Below are 23,319 nucleotides of genomic sequence, written 5' to 3' on the forward strand. Positions count from 1 at the left end.
AGGTTCACTGAGTCATAAATAGAGCACAAGCAAGCAGCAGAATTCCCTAATGAGAACTTCTCCAAGGGACAAAGACTTTATAGCCTTCACATTGAATTAAGTCTGTTTTGAAATGGTTTCAAAATTTTTTCCTGGTTCATACATATACACACACACACACAAACACACACTTGAGACATTTTGTATTAAAAACCAAACAAACACTATTCCAAAAAGTCAAACAAAGGCCTAATTCTGCAAATGAAATGGCAAAGGAAGAATCTTGTGTTCCTATGGAGTCCTACTGGCCAACACTAAAGTAATTCAAAGTTTCTGCAGCGGCCAGAATGTAACAGCAAGAACTCCGTGTCCTCCAAAAACTGCTAGCGTGCCGTGTAGGTCTGCTAGTGCAGGACACAGTAGGTTGCCAAGTTTAGAGTAATTGAAGACTCATGTATTGATACCAACATAATTAAGGACGACTGATTTTTTAAATCCTGAAATACAGTATGGAGCCAAAAGCAATGATGCATGATGAAAAGGTCTGAAAAGTACAGCAGGAGTAGCAGTCAATTGTCAGTTACCACAACGACACATAAATAAATAGCAATACGTCCTAGCTATACATTCTCTACCTTTAGTAAGAAAAAGGTTTGGATTTGTGGTGTGAAAAATCATAAGTCCATTAAGTGGATTTTCACATAATAAGTGTTCCGTTTCTGAAACGTAACAAAACTCAGATTTAGGGCTAAGGAAAAAACGTATTTTGGTTTCTGTCTCAGGCTTGTAAACTGGGATATGACATCGGAAGTACTGGTAATAAGGGGAAAAAACATAATGGAAGCTACTTGAGTATGTTAGATCTTTACAGAAAACTACTGTATTCTTCTGACACCTTATGACAAAGGAATTCCTCTATTAGCACACCAAAAGACATTAGAGTAGCTGTCAGTATTCAGGCTCCTAAATTGATTTCTAGGTGATTCAACATCAACGAATTACTGTAACAATGTAAGTAAAAATCATCCATCTTTTGAAATCATTGAGCCACCTTGTACAAAAAGATGTTCTGTCTTTTTGCGGAGGACTGCATTGAAATATGCAGTCTAAATTTTATGTTTGTACCTACTGGCAGAAAACCACACACATACTACTCATTTAAGCCTTTTTCCCAGAATGTTTCAGCATCAACACACTAATTTTCATAAAGGTATTTCCATTCTGAATTAGATGAGTTAATCTGAATTACAAAAATCTAACCAAGAAAAGCATACCTTCTGTGTTGTCTTTCCTATAGATCTTTTTACAGAAGAGGGAATAATTTCTTAACTATAGGATTTCAAAATAGAAAATTAATTTACTCTTAGTGTCACAACTGTAAATACCGCTCTCCTTATCCACACACAAAGAGAAGTAACCAGCTCCATAGTGCTTTTCTCCACCATTTTTTAAGACTCTGTAAGCAACATTCCACAGTTAGAAGGTTTTTATGGGAAATGGAATAACAGGTATCAAATATATATACCAAAATCCTGTCCTCCCTTGAAACCTTGGGTATTTTAAAGAGTAATCAATTAGATTCTGACCTCCAAGAATTACGTTTTTAAACAACTCTTTATCTTCTTTCCATCAGCCTTATATAAAGGGACAGAAGAACTGGAACCGGGACATAGCAGAAAAATTTTGTTTGGGTTTCTCAGTTGTTTACTGGGAAGTTTATCTGTAAATGCGTAACACCGGATAAATACAGTCTGATGTTGGACAATGTCCCGATGACAGGAAAGACATAAAAAAACTGGACAGCACAATCCAGAGACATTCTTTGGCAGAGAAGTCAGAATCTCAAGTGCTGTTCTTCCTCTTCAAAAAAGTTTTTTGAGCAAATACTTCCTCAGTAGCTCCTCTTTGTATTTATACTTCATATGCAGTTGAAATACCTACTAAATACATAACAGTAAGCAATAATGATTGCAAAAATAATTAAAGTCCTTAAAATCTTCATGTATTTTTTTTTCCTCCCATTGAAATCTGATCCAAAGCTTTTTTTCATGCCAGGGACACTCCACTTTTCCCTTTTTTATGCCACAGCTCTCTGAATTAGCTGAGAACAACTAAGGGAACTGGAATTTTTTAGTAAACCATACATACTCAATTATCATATAAATATTAAGTGCTACACTTAGATTCCATTCACACAGAAAATTATTGTAAATATAAATTGAGACTAAGAGATGAAGGAAGAAACAGAAAGTACATACCATCACGCACTGAACCTTTCCCAAATTTAGGTTAGAAAAATAAGTTTCATCAATTCTCAGAGCAGAAAGACCTACTTCATCTACACAAAGCAGAATTTTACCGTCTGGGTCTAAAGAGGACTGTACAATAGTATTCTCTTCCTGTATGCTAATTCTACTGCCACATATCAACAGAAAAACGTCACAAATACTTGAAAGGACATCAAAACTGAAATCACACAAACCCTTGGGTCCTTCATCCTTCTTGCTACCAGTATCCCTGACAGGATCATCAATACTACAGTCTGTCCCAGCCCAGGAGAGATTACAAATGCAAGTGGCTTCATTACTGCAAATCTGGAAAAGAAAAGAAATGACAGCAGTTGTTTGTTAACTACATTTTATGAAGTTTATTTAACAGGTAATTAGGCATTTAATTGACGGTATAAAACTTATCCATCTATATACTGTAACAATAGCACTGAGTGTTTAGAATGATTATAATACATCGATAACCTGAAAGTTTGCTTTTACCCACTAAATATACTCAGATGCTAAGAAAAGCAGAACTGTTCCCACTGGCCTTATCATCACTTGCACTACATACCTGTACAAATGTAAAACCCAGAAATTCTCATCCAAAAAACCCCTATCTAGATTAGTTAGATCTTCACTAACCAACTGTCTAGACTTTGAGCCTGGATGTCCAGAAGGAATATAAGCATTTGCATTTAAAAGGTTGATGGTTATGCTTTATAACCACTGATTTACAGTTTGCTCCTATGTATAAAAAATAGTAAGATTGTAATTGGTTTTGTCGGGGGGGTTTTCTAAGCAGCAATGAGGAGTGCTTGCTTATCTTCTAGAGGGGAAACAGTTCTTCCTAAGTCTACATTTAGTTGAAAGACTTCTAAAAAAGGACTTAGGACTCACTAGAATTGGCAGTACGTATATCAGATACAGGAAAACCTACCCAACCGACAAAACCTAAAATATCAGATCAATAGTGCGAATTAATATCTATAAATGTTCCGTATGAAAAAGAACGTGGAATGTGTGGCTAGAAGAGGTTACTAAGGAAAAAGCATGACATGAGAAACAGACACAAAACAAAGAATGAAGTTTTGATGAGACCAGAATTGAAGTTGATCATTAGGCATCAGCTAATAATGGCATTTTTGACATTATGTTCCAGTGTCCAAACCCCAGAAAATAATGTACACACTGATGATTACAAGTAAGTAGTACATGTGATTTTTTAAAATCTAAACTTTTATCTCAGTCTGCTTCTTAAATTATTCACTGAAAAATCTTACCTAGGAAGCTGAAGATAAATACATTTTATGGCAGGTTTGACCAACTGAAGTATTCTTTTAAAATTATGAATTGGAATAATCCAAAGCAAAACAAAAAAGGTAATAGTTCTCTCACCACTCATGCCACTCTCCAGAAGTACCAAGATAATTTCTAGATCTCCTAGACCCTTTCCCTTCTAATTTTAAAATTTTTCTTCTTGATTTTGAACTTAACCCTCTTTGAAGCATTCAAATTAATCTTAAATTGCACATAACAAGAAGAAAAAACCCCACCCTCTTGTATAAAGTCTAGCCCCTCATGCAAGTATCTGTCCATTGCATCCCATAGTGGAAAGATTTTATCAGTATTACAGTTAAGAAATGGAACAGTGACTCTGTTCATCAAAACATACCTAATGTCTTAGACAAATGGATGTAGGCATAGAGTAACAGAATATAATGTGCTTTAATGTAAAATGATCGACTGCATCTGTTCAAGAAGCATGTATCGTCTCTGTTGTGGTCCAACAACTTAGAATTTTGATTATTTAAGTCATGAGGTATGAATCTGATATTATAAAGATGACAGTATGCACGAAACAGTTTAACTGAAGACGGCAAGTAGTTTGAAATACGGGTAGTACATTACAAGTCTTTACAATAACTGATGTCAAAGCTCTTTTTTGCTAGTAATGAAAACACCACATAGATGTAATTGCAGAACTAATCTGACAGCTTTGCTTTCTGAAATTTTACCTATGCTTCACAGAATGGCAGCCTTCCCTTGAACCTAACACTTGCATTTTCAGACCAACAGGTGTTCAGAACAGTTTCAGGTAGAGAACTCCGCAGGGTGCGTTAAGATCAGACATAGCAGAGAGAGACGGAGAAGCTTAGCTGCAAACTCCCAGTACAGACTCACCCCGTGCCCGGAACAGACTTTTCCATTGGAACCAACGGGACAGCTGCTTATGTTCAAGGACTGAATTGGCAGGCACTTTTTGTCCAGACACATCATGTGAGGTCCACATGGAGCTCCATCCTCCACATAACCTAAATCTGTATCATCATCTAAAAGAACGTGAGCACCACTAGAAGAAACAAGTTTTAAGATACTATTAGTATTATGACTGGAGTCTTTTGAAAATATTAAACATGTCAGTATAGATAATAAAAGCCTCATACCTTTCTCTCATTCAAGCATACAGACAGACTCACAAAATTAGAACGTTTTTCTGTCTGTCCACAGCACTGACAAGGCGTTCCAGTTATCCACACTTCTTTTTAGCCTTATAATGACTTAAATACTCAAAAAGGACACCTTAGGCTTTGGGGTTTTTTTAATAGTCTTTGATGGGCCGTTCTTTTTTTTTTATCTTTTCTTTCCTCCAAATGCTATGAAATATTATTACTAGAAAAACGTTAAAAAAACTAACTTCCCATGTGATGACATTTAAGTAAAAACACTAGTGGAATAACAGAAGAGTTAAGAATCATTGTTCACTCAGGACCTAACTATGTATTCTTAGCATGACAGCAATGTTGCCGATGTCTTTAAAATACAAATCCAGTATCATGCACAGTAGACTAAACCTCACTTAACTTGCCCTTTAACTGAACTGCAGCTTAACATCTTATCCTGCCACAACTCCAGTGTCAGCCCTTTTCAGCCTTTACTTTCCTGTAGCTATTTCTCTGAGTATTTAAAAATCAAAATCATTATGTTTAATATATGTCTTTGGCAACTGCAATTACAATTCCTCTCCCCACCCCCGCCACCACCCACCGAAAAATATAATGCTGAGCATTAAACTCTGAATGTTAAAGGTAAGAGTAATCAGGTGGATAACCCACATTTACCCTCTTTAAATGTGATCAAGCTTTTTTTTTTTTTTAATAGAAATACCACTCAGAATAATGATTTTCTGTAAGATATTCATTATCTAAGAATCCCACAATTTTACGTTTATGTTTACTTTAATTCAATTAGGTTTGACTGAGCAAAATCACGTTGGAACACTGCATTATCTTTTACCTGCAGTCCACTATTCGTCCTTGATGATAAAAAGAATTTGGGATAATTTCTCCTTGAACCTGACCAACTCGTGGTACTCTAGTAAGATTAGTACAGAGCAAAAAGCCACAGAAAACATCACTGTAAAATGAAAACATAAATCAAAGTTACTGGAAAAATATGAAATAAACTTACAAAAAAGAAAGAGTGGCAATGATGCTACTGATCACATTAAGTAATATATTACCATAAGTCACACACGACAGACTTTCAGAGTACCAGCCTGGAAATAAAATATTGGTTGATATAAATGACAAGAGGCAGAAACAAGTAATTATTCATTCTAAGGCACCAGTGAATGTTCACATGAACAAAAAAATTATCTGTACTCTAAATACAATACAATTAAGAAAAGCCAAATTGTACAAAGCTCTGTCATAGCAGGCTAAATTACATTTCCCTATCTCCAGCAGCCTGGATGCTGTAAGTTAATGTGATGTTTGAATTTTTAGATGAATTTTATTTCCCTTGCAGGACAACAGAACCATAATGACAGTCGTTAGCATGCAGTCTGAATTTTGGCAAAGAATCTGCTTTATTTGATCTTATTTTATATCTGCAATCTTCAATAGGAGGATATCAGCTTAAAACCTCCATCTCCTGCTCTAATTGTCCTAAGTCATAAAGCAGCTGGATGAATGCTGGATATTGTATTTGTTAAAATTACAAAAACGGTAAACGGCCCTTCAGCTAGACCACTTTTCTGCATGTTTCTACTGACCAAGAAAAGCTTTTATACAATAGAGGTTTTTAACATACATATAAGAACAACACTACTTTCATCTAAAAGAAAAAAAATTAAAAAGCCATTAAACAACTCCTTTCCTTATGATCCTATCTGAAACGTGAATTACATAATAAAATAAAAAAAAGATACTTGACAAACATCAAAGAGTCAAAAGAAGGAGAACGCCATTCTGAGACTTAAATTCTTACATTCATACTTAAAAATTACAAAAAAGTAAGCAAACCAGGAGAAGTTTAAGTCTATCCACTAATGGTCATTAACTTGAAAAGTAAAGATAATCAAATATCCATCTAGTAATGATCACCTGCAAATGAATCAGCTTTTTTCTCTATAGCATCCAAATGTCTAATAGCCCTCTCTGGGCAAAATAAAGGTTGGAACTAACTTCAAATAGCATAACCTGGTACCAATCCCAGAGCAAGCAAAACCAGTAATGTGTACTTGCAGCCTAATTTATCCCTGCCAAGTCTGAGGTGTTTGTATCTTATGAACTTGTGACTTTTTGCCACCTTGTCCCCCAGCTCCTCTGAAAGAACTGAAGTCCCAGCACATTGTTCTGGAAATCTGAGATTCTTTGTAAGTGTATTGCTGTCACCCGTGGATTTGTCAGAATGGAACTTTTCAAGATGCCAACCTTGTGAGGGAAAGAAGATTCAAAATAATGCAAAACTGCTGAAGCATTCATGAAAAAGAAAGACAATTTTAAACCAGTATTCATCTATTTAAAATACAAATAATCTCTACCAAGCTGAACTTACTGTTTGCTACACTGAATCCATCGGTCTCCATCCTTTCCACAGTTTCCCTTTTTTGTGCCTTCCGTATTAAGCTTTTCATAACAAAATTTGTCAGATCCTGAAGACTCTGTTGATGAAGAAAGGAAAAAAAGAATGTACTTTCCACTGGCAACATGACAGCTTTAAAACTTGCATAATTTATTGCAGCAGTTCTCTGTATATTTTTAATACAAAACACAAATCTAACCACATGTGTATGTTCACAGATAATATTTTCCAGTGACTACAGTGGGAACCTAGCAGACTGAACCGCAATACCTACAGATGGCTTTTCTAAAATAAAGCTCAAAGTTCAAAATTTGCTCTGAACTTTAAAAAAAAAGCAACCTCCAAAGTGCCTGTATTGCCTTGTGCATCTGAATTTATCTGTGGCCTAATTTTTTTCACTTCATAACAGTTGCACATAGATTTAATCTAGATGTTTTCACTGCAATTATTCCTGATCTGTATTTCAGGAGATCAAAGTTTATATATATATATATATATAAATAAAACATATACCATAAGCATATGTTCTGACATCAATATTTATTTTATATTATTTTTTAGTTCACAGAGAAAACGTTGATCAGTCGAGTTATCTTCTATGGCTTTTTAGGAGTAGAAATCTGAACTAACAGGTTTAAAACTACAATTATTTACTAACAAGCTCAATTGTTTTTTCTAAAATCAATTAAAAAAAGAAAGGCACAACAATTATACAGAAGAAGATAAAATATTAAAGGTAAATAAGACAGGGTAGTTTTAGTAAAATGATTTGTACAGATGGCAACCCAAATATAAGAAAGATACAAATAAATCAATTACCAAAAACACCTAATGCCTTTAATATTATCAATAAATGTGAGGTGGAAACATAAAGCTAAAATGTTGTCTTCATCCAATTTTACACTTATATAGCATCTTTGTATCGTACAAGTCAATAAATAGTAAAACTGTCTCACTCCCCTCCCAGAATGGAGTGATTCTTCTGCCCCAAACAGGCAGTGCCAGCAGCGGCAGTTAAGATTAGACAAAATGCACAAGAAAACATTAAATGCTGTAGCACAGGACATCCTGATAGTTCAGCTCCGCTGAACTGTCTCAAAGTCATTACACAGAGCATCTATCCCCTCTCAGCCACAAGCAAAATCCATTGCAACTGCAATTCTATTTTACTCAACACCTCTGGGCTTAAATTCATACTATGTATATTTAAATTCACACTAATTTTCCTGACTTGTAAGATGGTAGAGCAAAGAGAGGCAAGGTGGAGCAGCTTTAGCATGAACTACTGCTGGGATAATGGAGTTGACAACTGTCACTACAAAACCCAAACACACCTGTTTTGAACTACACCAGAAAAATCCTCAAACCGGTGGGTGTTTTCCCCCTGGTAACAGTAATTCAAAGTTGCCAATACTTTGTATGTTTTCTCACCTAATTCCACCAGAGTCCAGCACTTGCTGCCCTACCTGTGTCTGCAACCGCATCACGTCAGAACAATCTCACTGTCAGCACTCCCAAACTCGAAATTTCACTCGGCAATCAAGCCACAGTTTCTCAATGCTGTCTATTCTACTGAGCAGAAAACTTCAATTTACAGTGGCAAGAACAAAAAATAAAAATACAAAACAAAGGCAGGAATGAACCAGAAATAAAATACATTTAAGGTAAAGTCAACCTACTAGATCCCCAGATATATTTGCACTGATTATCTCTTGTCTTGCATTCACCATTATAGCAACGACCCTAAAGAGAACACAACATGTTAGCAAGGAGAACTGAACACTATTTAATTTCCTTCCCCTCCCCCAACAAACATCTCAATTTGATTCTTCACACACTTAATGGGCTATATAATAGTTTTCATGATTTTGGGTAGAGGGAGTACACATTTTGGCCCACATTCTCAAAACCAGTTGGCGTCTATATGTACTGACATTTCAGCAGCAGCTTTATACCTCTCATTTACGAAGTTGTAAAGGACTTATTAACATGGAGATCTACATGTAAAATGTAAAGATATCAAGCAGATTTTACTCAAAGTAGAAATTTTTACTATTCATAGAGTGCATAAAGCAAAAGCAACATCGATGTCCAAAAGACAAAATTTATGAACAAATATAGAAGACAGGATTACAAAAGAAAAAAAGAAAACTTATATTTGGTTGATTTCTATTTGCTGATGTGCAGGGACCTTAAAACACTGCATACCTGATTAGAATCACAGGCATACCCATCTTGTTTGTGAAGATTTGGTGGACACTGAAAAAAATTAAGGAATTTTTTTATCATGTGTACTGTAATAATACATCAAAGGAACACACATGTAATTTTGCCCGTTTTAAAAGACAATTGCACACCATATAAAGGGGCCAAATAAAATAATTAGTGCAAGAATCTTTATAGCTACAAACACAAATGAAAAAATGAACATTTTGAGCCATGAAATACAAGGTTTGATTCTAACTTTCTGCATATTCCAAGTAGAAAATTCAGGAGGTAAGGCACAAGGAAAAGCAAAACAAATGTGTTCAGTAACAAGGTACTTCCTAGCCAGCACTGGGTCTGTGTTTGCAACACTGTTACTGCATTCATTGCAGTTCCACCAAGAAAGCAAGCCAGCACCTAGCTGTAGCCTACCAGTCTATTGCTCACAGAGCTGTGGCTTTTTAATGATGTCAGGTTCTCTTGGCACTGGAAACTTTCGGTATGAAAAGTCACTAGGTACAGAAGCCTCAGATTACTAAAGATAGGAAAAGACCATTCTCAAAGCTTTTCCTCATCAAAAAGGGACTTGTGAAGATTTGGAAAGGGTATGCTGCTGCAATGCGCCACATTAGCCAATACCTTGAGGGCAGCCTTTCTATCTTAAGAAAGCCCTTCTCTCTGCCATTAAGAATGCTCCATCTAGAGAATAAAAGATTTACAATAAAATTTCAGCAATATCTACTTATGTGTAAGTGTGGCTGTCTCAAATGTTAATAAAAAAATACTTTATTGGCATTTATAATTACAACCAATACCCAGAGATATGTGGTCTATCCTGAATCTTATTCCTTTAAAGCTAAGAACTTGATGCAGTAGATTACTGCAGCAGAGTTACTAAGCTCCTATATACCCTTGATGCTAAATACTCAGTATTGAAAAGGAGCATGTATCACCTAAAGCAGTAAAGTTGCTGTGAAAATCGAAGATGTACAGAATGTTGGCTATTTAAAAGAACTCAAGTTAAAACAACCTTTTAGTTGCTGTTTCTTCTTATAGTTTTAAGTATTAGCCAAATGTTTTCAAGAGTAATGCATAAGAGCCACAACTTTTAAAACTATCACACATGTGCACGCTCTTAAAAAACGTAACACTTTACACAAGTCTTGTAAGAAGCAGCTGAGGGAACTGGGTTGTTTTGCCTGGAGAAAAGGAGGCTGAGGGGAGACCTTATCGCTCTCTGCAGCTACCTGAAAGGAGGCTGTCCTGAGGCGTGTGCTGGTCTCTTCTCTCAAGTAGTAAGTGATAAGATGAGAGGAAATGGCCTCAAGTTGTGCCAGGGGAATTTTAGATTGGATGTCAGGAAAAATTTCTTCACTGAGAGGGTTATCAAGTCCTGGAACAGGCTGCCCAGGGAGGCGGCTGAGCCACCGTCCCTGAAGGTATTCAAAAGAGGTGTATATGGGGTGCTCAGGGACATGCTTTAGTGGTGGACTTGGTAGTGTTAGATTAATGGTTGGACTTGATGATCTTAAAGGTCTTCTCCAACCTAAATGATTCTATGAATCTACACTCAATTAGTTGTAATTTTCAACAATTATATTTAAAACTATTTTATTACGTAAAATCTTAACTGTTACTACCCTTGAATCCATTCACATTTGCAGTATATTATTAGTACTTACGCTACAGTCCAGACAAAGAGTAAAGACAGATATCTGACACAAATACTAAACAGATACACAAACCCCCATGAGTTTTAAAAAACAAATAAACCTACAGAAGTCGTATTTTGACTCTACTTAGACTACTTTTTTGAGTTCATCATAGTTTATTCGTATGTTTAAAAAATTTACTAGGATTAAAATACAACACCCCATAGTTATTTTGGGTATATGAGTGTGCTATTTGTGAATCTGGATTTTCTTTTTAATTTGATATAAAAACTAGTACAAACAAGTATCAATAGTGTAAGCAGAGAAAGCTTCTGCATACATACCTGGCCAGAATCTCCAGAGCAGATCTCTGCAATATCACATTCATTCACGGCGTATCGACAGTCATAGCCTCGTGGGAAAAACTAGAAAACGAAGAATATAGCTCAGGACTAAGATTATATGTACATAATCCATTCCTTTTCATTCTCTATAAAACACACTTTGAACTATAACAGGCTGCACATGACTTCCACTGACAAGAACAACAGATACTGCAGCAACACTCACAAGACACGATGTATTACAGCAGGGTCCGTCACTACAATGAGCTCCATTAGAAAGAGAGCACTTCTTACAACAGTCTGCATAGCATTCCTAAAGAAAACATTAAGCAAAATTTTTAGTTTTCCATTCTAAGTAAGTTTTTTCTTCACAATCTTTCCAACAAACTATTATATACCAGCAGACAAAAGATTCAGTCCAGTACTGATGACTTGAAATTACCAGCTGGGAAGAATCCTCTGCAATGTTCAAATACTAAAGTAAAGGGAAAACAGTGACATATATGCTACAGCATATATGGGGATTCGCACCTTCTGAAGCCTCTACACAGGTGTGGCATAGCCTGTGCCAAATGCATGCTGCTTAGTTAAATAGCAGAAAAAAGAAAACTAATTATGGGTGCAATTACATTTAAATACTAGAACTAGGACTCAAATCTACAGGGCAGATTTTTGCAAAAACATTGTTGGAATATTTCTACTATAGAGAAGAAAACGTTTATTTCTTCTGTCAGAACACAAGCAACATATCTCCAAGGCACCGATAAGGAGTCTACCACTCCAGGCATATTATCCAGGAAAAGTAAAGGGGTAAGCACTTCCACAGTGCAGTTCAAAAATTGCTGGGCAACAGCTACATCTTATCATTACTGTAACAGGAATTGTTCTGAGGACACACTTTGGTTTTGCACTCATTCTTACTTGAAAAAATGTTTTAACAGTCTTTTACTAAAGTTGTTCCCAAACAATAAGGAAAGCAAATTCATTTTCATAACCTTTCCCCTTCCCTTACCAATCACATAATTTATCTTAAAATATTTTGCAAGAAAGACTTGTGGACTAGTATATAACTCTACTTGCCATTCGGAAACCACAATCACATTCTTCTCCTGCTTCTACGTATCCATTTCCACACTCAGTGGTTTCAAAGAGCTGAAAGCAAAAAAGCCCCCCCAAGTAAGAATACAACTAGCATCAAACGACTTTTCTGTCACACATAGCCCATTTCTGCAATGCTACAGAAACATGCTCTCACAGAGAAAATACATGCTGTGCTACTGCAATGGGAAGGCAGCAAGTTTTTCAAGTGCTGCTAGTCAGAATTGTTCAGACATGGAAGATGTACAGCTAAATCACTAGAATGCTAACACTCTTTAGAAGGGAGAATACTGATCTCAGAGAATTATGATAAACAGAGAGACAATAGAATCATACTTAAGGGGATAACAGTTGAACTTCATTCCTATTCTACGGACTCCCATTTCTTTGACAGTTCCTCTAAGAAACCAGTCGGCAATATGATGTCGGTCTACCCAGGTACCCATACTTGCTCTTGTAACTAGCTACTGTCTATTCCAGTGTAACATGTCTGTGCACAAAACCAAAAAACATCAAGAAACACTGCCAAAATGCAGTTCTATGTGCCTTATTAGTAACTTAGAATAATGCAACCACACACACAGATAGTGCTAAACGGTTAATCCTAGGACCAGATATATACACAATACAGATAAATTCTGCAGTTCAGGATTATATAGATTCTATACTGGTTTCACATAATTTTGATCAAAGGTGATCTAAGATTTTTTCAGTCTTGTCACAGAAATAATTTCACAAAAAACTTGTCTGTTTTCAATATAATAATTCTACCTTAAAATCACGTAATAATATCAGGAATCTCCCATTTAACTAGGATATTAGCAACAAATACATTCATCACTAGAACATGGCTAAAATTAAAGTTCAAAGTTAAGTTAAAATGAGAACAGATAAATCTACAGTTAGATAAGGGTTAAAGGTGCAAGTAAACGTTCTTTCTCTGTGGGCTTAGTGGTAGTACCACTGTTGAGGATCATCAAGATATAAAACATAACATGTAATACAACACAGATTCGTTATAAATGTGAATGGAATTCTTCTTTGGTACTTTAGGAGGGGCAGGGAGGAATCGTAATGCCTAATCAAAAAGAAATAAAACATTGTACTTTTGTTGCATAAACCACACAGGTAATCACTAGCACCTAGAATTTTGGATGTCAGGAGCAAAACTACACTAAAGCAATACCCATATGTACTCTTCCTCACTAGCAAAGTTGACAAAATTCAGAAAACCGAATTATTTTTTTTTCCCTCTATAAGCCACTGTTACTACTACGCTTCAGTGTAAACAGCAAGAGATCTTATTCTAAACCTGAAATTCAGTTCTCCATCAGACAGACTTGGTTATCTGAGCTATAGCCCATAAGAAAACAAAAAGGGATCAACCAGAGAAATGCAAGAAAATAACAGAACACACGCAAAATTTCCTATGGAACCATCATATATATGTGGGAGCATAACTAAAAGATTATAGTTAAAAATGACATCATGGTGACTACTTAACACAACTATGCTTTATTACCTAAAGATTAAACACACCATTTTCTATCTTACCTCCCAACCTCCAAATAATAGGATACTAAACATTGTAAGATTATATTTCTCCCCGCCCCCCCCCCCCCCCCCCCCCCCAAAGTATTTTAACTTCAAAGCTGGGAAACATTGACACAGATAACATATAAAGGTAATTCACCAATTCTCCTGGGAGCATTTTCATGGAAATAAACCAGATTTTTATTCTGTATAATCAATTTGACAATTTGTTCACATCACCTTGCTAGACAACCATAATCAAGAAATGAAGCTGTGTTCTTTCTCCCTACTTACTCTTGTCTGTAAAAATTCTTACATTCTTACTCTGTAAGCAAAGATTGCTACCCTGGGAAAAGATTAGAAAACACTCTAACAAGCAAATTTTTTTTAGTTAATTGTTGTGCAAGGTGCTGGTCTACCAAAGGATACAGCACAGTAAACAGAACAGCCTAATAGTCTCATGTGGTATTAAATTCTACAAGGACAGCAAGTTTGACACCATGATTAAATAGAATATTAATACTTTGGATAGATCTTACTTTGCAAAAAGAGCCAAATGGAATATTTTTATACTACTCAGCTTTAGGAGGATGTCATACTAATACTGCCTTAGAAAAAATTATGACCTTGGTAAGTTTTTAGACAAAAAAAAGCAATGGATGGTACAAGGAAACAGTTCTAAATTAGAGTTTGCTAAATGATGTACATCTGAAATTAAGTGAAATGAATTGAACTTTGAGAAAAACCACAAGCTACTACTGTCTATATGAAGTAAGCTATTGATTTCTAATTCCTAGTGTGGTAGTTGGCCTTTTTAACAACCTCAGGCAAAAAGTCCACAAATTGAGTGTATGTGGAGCATGCATGACCACCTCACTTCTGTATTTACTCTGCGCTGTTTCCAGCTTAGTAAGTATTGCATTTATGCTGAAAGGGGATGTATCTAGCTATAACAAATCAACTGCAATATTTGTCATTATTTGAGCATGAAGAATTGATAGGAAACAAGTTGCATTCTTCTTCAGATTATTTTTAAATGTTATGGGAATGACCAGTCAGCTAATTACAAACAACATCAAGAAAATACACACACAGATATTTGAATGATTATGAGAGCAGATGGGTGTGAGTGAAATTATTTATTACCTTTGTTGGCCTATTAAAAAGACAGGCACCTCCCCCACGAAGTAAAAACTCTTTGTATTCTGCAATGCTGCATTTGGAGAATTTCCTGGAATGGTATACCCTAAAATGGCAAAGAATTAGCTGAGCAAATGCCTTGAAACGGCAACAGTTACTGAAGGGGGTGGAGAGATCACAACATTTTTTAATAATGTAAACCCCAGTTTCTTACAACCACTGAGAGCAACAGTATGTCAGCTCACTCTTATTCTCAAACAACAATATCAGAACAGAAGAAAAAGTTTTTAAACATATTGCATTTTTATATTTCTATCATATGGATCTACAGTATATGAAACTGTAGTCTTTTAATCTTCTGAATAAGGTGAAACCACATTATCAAAATAGCTGCTATTCACCCTCTCAATTGCATGTATAACCCAGTGTCCTCTTGAGCTTGTTTCCCCCACAGTTTCACTTTAAAAGATGGATTACATTCCAGATCCCTAACCTCATGCCAGGGCTTTAAAACTGTTCATTAATCTGATCCCGTTAATAAGGTTATTTCTTAAAGTAAAAGTAATTGTAGCCATAAGAACAGTTGTATAGGGTCAGACTAAAAATCCACTTTACCCAAATTCATCTCTGTTTTTGGCCCTGAGAATATGCCCAGGGAAGAGTAGAGAACAGAGCACTGTACTAGTACTTGCAGAAAAAATTTCCAGCTTCCAACGATTTTCAGCTCAATAACTTTCTCAGAAGGTCTTATTTTGTCTTATTTAACAATCTTTATTGCATTTTCTCCCATGAATTTGCCCAAAATCTTTTAGCATCTGCAAGGTGCTATAGCAATAAGTTTCACAGCTTAATTACAGAACAATTTCATCCTGTTTTTTCTGTCACCTACTTGCTAGTCTCATTTCATGTCTCCCTAGGTCTTACACTGGAAGAAACAGTAATCATGTGCTATATTGTTCATGGTGTTACAGACTTCTCTCATATTTCTTCATCTCCAGCTTTTCCCAGCCCAATGAAAACATACTTTATTAGTAATTTCTCACACAGAAACTGATATTTTACTAGCCATGATTTGAGATCTGGAAATGAGGTTTATTCACACTATTAAAGATGGGGGTAACCACACCATAAGGAGGTTCTCCATTCCTTTCCTAGCAGCTCACGGCTAATGAGCTGACATTACCCCACTGAATTATTCTACATATAAAAAATATCTTCTGGCACTGATGGAGTTAAGTGAAAAGGCTTAACACTGCAGCTAATTATTCACTCATTTCATTAGTCAGCCCTTTTTTGGATTCTGGGTGACTGGCACTTTTTTTTACTGTTACCTTATCTACACAAAAGGTTTGTTCCACAACCTCCTCTACTGGTATTTCCATCTGAGACTGATACTTTGATGAGTTCACCAGAAGAAGGAAGCTAGTACCTATTCTGATCAATGCCTTACTTTGGATGTCAGAAGCAAACTTACTGAATAGTTTTCTGTTACATTCACATGGTGGCTGACAATTACAAGTCTACAGGAAAGCCACACAGTAATTCTGCTGAAGAACCAATTTCCAAATACCACATGAAGAAACTAAGCTCCTTCTGTCGTATTTATAAATAATTTTCTCCATGATTTTTGGCATCAAGCTTCCACAGTGAGAAAGAATGCTGAGAGGAAGTGATTTATAAGACTCTGATCACTCAAAATTAGAATTCTGAAGGAATTGGCAGGGAAAAATCATTAAAATCTAGGTAAACTGAAAATATCACTTATGAAAACTGTATTATAACACTTTTCCAGCTGCATGTAAAAAGCATAACTGGATTTATTTAATGAAAAATACACATTCTTTACTTTTCAATCATTGTAAGTGCAGCAAAGCATTAGTGATCACACTGCATTGCACTTCAAAATATAAGATTTATAAATAACTTCCTAAAATGTAAGTGGCAAAGGGAATGAATTGCTGAAAACTGAAATAATTGATCTGCATGTTTGAGTTGTTCCGACTGCTTCTGTTTTTTCATTTATTAGTACTAAAACACATGGACAAAACCCAATACACAAATATTTATGTCATACTGTAAACTATGAACTAATTCCAGAGCCCTTGATTACTGATAGTTATGACATACCCTGTTTCCTCCATGATGCAACCACCCCAGGATTCAGTGCAGTCACACTCTTCTCAGACAAGACCAAAACACCACAGAAAAGGAAAGCAGTTATAAATATGCTTACAATAAACATACTCACTATATAAATGGACCTCGACTAATTAATTATACAAAGATGGTTTCTTGGCTGTACAGATTCTAGCCCTAAAAGGGAATCATGCCGGCTTGAAGAGATAATAATATACTTAATATAAATGTGGTACTTTCAAATTACCATATGTGCATGTTCTTAGACTCAACACAAAGTTTCAGGCAGTATAGAAGCTAAAAATAGCTGGCAATGTTCTTCCCTACATGCTCTCAAAACAGGCAGCACAAGGGTATGTGCAGTACCCATGATACTGACAATTAGAAGTATTCACATTTCCTCCTCCCTAAAACGTGTACAGAACACCCTGAATAAGAACTGTTACTGGACAGGCCATGTTTTTTTCCCTTTAGTATAGCATTATTAAAAGTAATATGTGAATCAGCCAATCAAACATTCATTAGAAAAAGCAATTGAGTGAAAATGGATTTACGGTTTCCTTACAGTTATAGCATGTAAATCAACAGTAACCAAATTCAAAAAATAAAACCAAAAGGTCAACATCTTATGGTTGATAAAAAGAAGTTACAAACTACCCATAAAAATTATCTATGAAAGAAGCAGCATTCTTAAGAAGAAAGGTTCTGTATTCTAGTTACTACTGCAAAACCGTATTGTTTCTCCACTGAAAATACTCAGATTATTTATATAGTTATTTCTGCTCTATGCGGGTCTTTCATTAATCATTCACTATAAAGAGTATCCAAGTAGGGAAACTAAGCTATCATTTTAAAAACCTTTATCTTACAATTAAAAAAAGGTTCTGATTTCCAAATTATATGAACTATGTTTTACCTGTAATAAAAAAAAATACAGAAAATATTTTAGCAATTTGCAAGTTTACACAATTCAAAAGCAAGGCTTTACAAACCAACATTCCCTAAACTTTTCCACATTGTTTCCCAATTCACAGATTTCTGAAGTGATTCCAAAATAAAGTCAGCATAATCATCCACATTTTAAAAGAAGCAGCAAAGACAGAAAGTAGCCAAATTGCTTACAAGATATGAGTGGAAAAATTCAACAATCTTCTTTAGCCCCAAAAGGACTTTTGCACTGTATGTGTTAAGGCCACATCAGTCTAATCTGGCTATGAAGCAGCAAGGTAACACATTGAGCAAATGTCACCCTGGACTAGGTTACAGTTTCTTACCATTTCTTCCATTATGTATCAGGTTGTTGTTTTTTTTTTAAGAAGTCAGGGATAGTTTTATAGTACTTACAGATTTCATTACGATACATAAGGAGTTCTCAGTTAAATTAATGGTGTTTTTACCATTGTACCTTTGAATGTTGGTTATGAATCTAACCTCCTGACACAGAACATCACTAAGGTCATTGCAAAATGAGTTCTAAACTGGTGGCTCTTATTTTGGTTAAACTCAAATTTTGGTGCATATATTTCCAAAAGCAACAATTCTTGTTCTACAGTCACAGCAAGTTTGGTATTTGTTTCAAATATTGCAAAGGAGGAGCTTATATATTAGCTAAGGAGGACAGAGGAAGACTCCATGTCCATGTACATACTCGGTTTCCTGGCAGCTGGCTCCCACTGTATTCCGAGGTTCTGAGCAAGACTTTGTGCTAGTTCCTGTGCCATGGCCAAAGGGAGGCCATACTGCATTGCAAGAAGAGCACAATTAAAAAACAAAAACAACAAAACCAAAGCAAAGCAAAATAAAAAACTTAAGTTATTGTAATGAACACTACACCCGCTCATTCTGGCTTACCACAGACCTACTACTTCAGTAATTCTGTATAGCCAATCACGATTCTGTCTGCATATAATGAAAATAAACATGATGAAGTATGCAATGGAAAAAAAATCTTGTCTCTTTAACCTGAGGGAATCCCTGTCCGCTAGTTAACCTACAGAAAGGAGGCTGTTTGATATATATGTAATATAGTTTCATGTAGTATGATTAATCCATGTTAAAACATGAGATTTTCACTATCGATTTAACACTGCACTGAGGATAACAGTAATAATATCATCAACGCACAAGGACCAAATTTTTCTAGTTTTAATGTTAAAAAAAGATCAGTTAAGAATTACATGTCATCAACACCTCAGAAGATGAAGCCTCTTACAGTGAGAAGACACAGAAGGATGTTCAGTGCTATATTTCAAATACATCTGTCTGAGATTTTGGTGTCTAAATTTGTTAAATACACTAAAAGCAAGTTTAAGATGTTATGAAGAGAATAATGAGAGAATAATGCAGACAGGAGGAATGCTTTTAAAAAAGAAAGGCACAGTGTGCAGTAGTTTAATAATGATACAAGAAGGTCGGCTCTGAGAATCCTAACTTGTTAATATGTAAGTTACCTTTACAGCCCTGAATACTGAAACATATAAACTGTGAGGTTATAATCTACAGTTTCTATTTTATTTCACTTTAATTGTGAAAAAAAATTTACCTCATTCACTCCTACTCCTCTGGTCACAGAGCAAACCCCTCCAAAGTAACTTAAGCTGCTCCTTTTGTAATGAAATGTCACATTCCTTACAAACAAATAAATAAAAATAATACATTGACATAGGGCACCAAGAACTTATTGAAAGATCACACTTCCACACACACAATGATACACTGCATGCACATTAATCCTAATCTAGCATCAAAAGCAACTGCAAATTTGTGAACAGAACACCGGCATCAAAAGAACCAATCAGATACAACCTTCAACAAAAATACTATTCTTATCTTTTAGACTCACAATCAGTCCCAACCCACAAACAAACCAAGCAGAGAAAGCTAAAGCACCAGATTCCTAAGAAAATACAATGATACTATTTCCTTTAAAAGGTAACAATATATTCCAAATTATAATCTGTCAGGAAATAATTCTGTACTGAAATGTATCAGTGTTGAATTATTTTTTTATTATACTCTTAATCCAAACCAATTCAAGTTCTAGTTTCAACTCCAAATGAAACAACTGAGAAATATACCTAAAGGGAAAGCAATTCAACACTGTTCTTTAACTCTGCCTCCTTTCATTTATTCTTAATAAGTCCCAAATAATTCAGTTAAGTAAATGTAATCTGGAAGATATACATTATTCTATAAAATGTCTAGAAACTATTATGAATGATACCTATTTTAACTTCACAGGCATAATAATAAACCTGCACAGTCCTGGGCATGCATAACAAATGACCCTAATCTCTGAAAATGAAAACTTTTTACAACAGCAAAATCAATGTACCTTCCTGCATTTTTTAATGACAGGATACTCCATACAGGTATATATTTATTTTTGCAGAACACTCTGACAGGCATCAGAACTCTCAGATGACAGCTTAACTATACTAAACGCTTAAAGTTAGATGCTTTACAATAGGCAACCACAGTAAGGGCTGAGGTTGGTAGGCACTTCTGGGAATGGTCTAATTCAACCTCCTTGCTCCAAGGAGGCTCAGGTGGAACAGGCTGCGCATGGCCATGTCCCATTGGCTTTTGAGTATCTCAAATCACGGGCACTTCACAGCCTCTCTGGGCAACTTGTTCCAGCACCTGACCACCTTCACAATGAAAGGTTTTTTTCCCCCCTACGTTTAAATGGAATTTTCTGTATTTCAGTTTGTATTTGGAATCTTTCACTGTGCACCACTGAGAAAAGCCCGTTTGCCCATTGACAAACTCTTCAGCAAGGGACACAATACATGCATAAATGTAAATAAGACTGCATCATCATCAACAGTTTACATATGTTACAAAAAATGCAGTAAGCATTGTATTGCAATGCCTGTATTAAGGCAGTACAGCTATGACAGAAGCTGAAGGAAATTCTTCATCCCCTATTTTTATCTTCCTCTGCAGAAACTGAGTAATAGGAGAACCACACAGAAGACTTTTTTCACTCTGTCCTCATAGTATGCCATGCTGCTGGTAGAAGGCTTTAGATCTTTAAGCTGCACAGGGGACCTACTCTTCCTCCTCTTTTGTTTACAGTCCCCTGAAGTAAAAAGATACTGTTGCCCAAGGTTGACGTTGTGTCTGATGAAGTGGAATTTCCCCTCAAAATACACTGTCTCACAGAAAAAAAATCATTACTCCTCTAAAGGAGGAGACTTCCTATTAACAAATTATCACTGCAGCTACATGTGTGAATAAATATAGTAACTGGAATGCTCTTGTGGCAACACGTGATACTGTCAGTTCTGCCCTCTCCCGCTCTTTACTGGGAAAGCAGTACGTTACACACTTGATGAGCAGAACTAGCTGTCAAAGGCTCATCAGAAGACACTTCAAATATGTGACACTGTCTCCATGTTGCAAAGACATCCAAATTTCATTACAGATACATATCAACATGACTACAGTATACACTATGCCTATTAAAAATAGACTAACATGTTAAAAAATAGATTAACCTACCTAAGGCAGGCAGATGATGATTGATTTAGTGAATACCAAGCAAAAAAGTAAGCAAGAAGAGTCAGGTAGACCAAAGCAGTAAACAGAAAAGCATGTAAAACTGTAATAGTCTAAACCATTGTATAATGGTACATACGAGAGCAGGTGCACAGCATCAGCATGCTGTTTGATGTAGTGCTGTCGATATTTGGAGAAATCATGAAGCATCCGCAGAGGGTCAGGGTTAATATTAATACGATCTCTATCTGTCCAGGTTTCCACAGCAACAAGAACCACCCTGGTGTTCAGCTGTTCCTTGTATATCTGAAGGCAGAGACAGGACAGGCACAGGAGTAGAACACTGGGTCAAACATGCACAGTTAGCCAGCAAAAATAAAGCGGAAGGACAAGAGGGATAAAGCAGGAGGGAAACATGGGGAAATAGTTAGCTGGTAATGCCTTGGATTACCCAAAAGTTAATATTCTGGTCAACTTAAATTTTATGTTTTAGAGGACAAAAAACCCCCTTGCTGCTCCTTTTGTGAGCTGCTCCATTTTCTTTAAAATTCTCATGTCAAATAATTTCACCACTGAGTTTTGCAGAAAACCTGTACAAAAATCAGCGAAGAAGAAATGTAAAGGTACACTGGGTGATGTCAAAGTAGAAGAAAAGAAAGATCTCAAAGACAATGAATGGCCAAAGCCAATTCTTAAGTCAAGATTAAATAATTTCTCAGTTCTCCAATATATCCAAAGTTTAATTCACATAACGTTTGATTTTCATTTATGGTATGATCACTTCATGCTACTCAAGTAATGTGAGAAGTAAGAATATTAATCTTTCTATTAATTTTAATGTCACTGTAGTGACAGACAAGGAAATGACAATCAGGACATAATAATTACAAAACAGCTTTAAAATACCCAATTTAACTTTGTGCTCGATACTGAAATAAACTGCCTCCCTCTTCAGGTTCAGGTCATCAAATGCCAAATTTTATTAACTAATATTATTCAGAACTTGCAAATCTACAAAAGATGCATTCCTTATCCAAAATAGACAGTCAGCCCATCAAGTCTTACATGGGACATGAGCAACACTTACTGATCATACTTCATTATGATCTAAAAGCAGTCAGTAATTAATACATTGGCTGCCTAATGCATAAAATACACAAAAGGCAATTTAATTGGTCACTTCCATGAGGCACTATATGAAATAAATGCTTTTATTATCTTTTGTCAAATTATACCTACACCACACAACATAAATTGTAAATAACCTCCTGCAGTTATGACATTTACACTGAATAAACTAGCACTGACTACCATGCCAGTCTTGTACCTAGGCAGTATTACCCTTATAAAAACCTCAATGTATAATACTCAGCTTAGGAAAAAAGGCAATAAATATAAGAGCAAGACAGAGCAACCAGCTAAGCTCAATTTTGTCCAAGAACTCTGAAGGAAAAAATAATATTAATATGCTTCAATCTGAGGGAGACACACTGAGAACATACATAGAAAATGATTAGTGACACGTAAGAGAAATCAATAAAAGTTAAACCCCAGAAATTAGTGGATCAATAAAGACTTTACTTGTGTTTG

The 23,319-nt window shown here is 35.6% G+C and overlaps 2 protein-coding genes across 7 annotated transcripts in view; one reads left to right on the forward strand and one right to left on the reverse strand.

Moving 5' to 3' along the window:
- Positions 1–23,319, forward strand: part of DYTN (dystrotelin) — an 86,003-nt gene that overhangs the window by 58,465 nt on the left and 4,219 nt on the right. The window contains exon 17 of one of the 2 annotated variants that reach the window (XM_080400185.1): positions 6,855–7,084. The exons of the other annotated variant lie outside the window; for it this stretch is intronic. The gene's annotated coding sequence lies outside the window, so the exon portion shown is untranslated. Of the gene's footprint in view, positions 1–6,854; positions 7,085–23,319 lie in introns of those variants that run through there. 2 annotated transcript variants of the gene reach the window in all.
- Positions 1–23,319, reverse strand: part of ADAM23 (ADAM metallopeptidase domain 23) — an 80,859-nt gene that overhangs the window by 14,380 nt on the left and 43,160 nt on the right. For all 5 annotated transcript variants that reach the window (XM_080400176.1, XM_080400172.1, XM_080400173.1 and 2 more), the window contains exons 11-24: positions 21,869–22,035; positions 19,769–19,853; positions 18,875–18,965; positions 17,218–17,266; positions 15,097–15,196; positions 12,400–12,471; positions 11,546–11,632; positions 11,320–11,400; positions 9,327–9,377; positions 8,798–8,861; positions 7,092–7,197; positions 5,547–5,666; positions 4,434–4,602; positions 2,462–2,573 (exon numbers count right to left, since the gene is read on the reverse strand). In XM_080400176.1, coding sequence (XP_080256302.1) covers positions 2,462–2,573; positions 4,434–4,602; positions 5,547–5,666; positions 7,092–7,197; positions 8,798–8,861; positions 9,327–9,377; positions 11,320–11,400; positions 11,546–11,632; positions 12,400–12,471; positions 15,097–15,196; positions 17,218–17,266; positions 18,875–18,965; positions 19,769–19,853; positions 21,869–22,035 — 1,354 coding nt within the window. The remainder of the gene's footprint in view (positions 1–2,461; positions 2,574–4,433; positions 4,603–5,546; positions 5,667–7,091; positions 7,198–8,797; positions 8,862–9,326; positions 9,378–11,319; positions 11,401–11,545; positions 11,633–12,399; positions 12,472–15,096; positions 15,197–17,217; positions 17,267–18,874; positions 18,966–19,768; positions 19,854–21,868; positions 22,036–23,319) is intronic.

This window comes from Falco punctatus (assembly GCF_963210335.1).
Source record: "Falco punctatus genome assembly, chromosome: 8".
Classification (NCBI taxonomy): Eukaryota; Metazoa; Chordata; class Aves; order Falconiformes; family Falconidae; genus Falco; species Falco punctatus.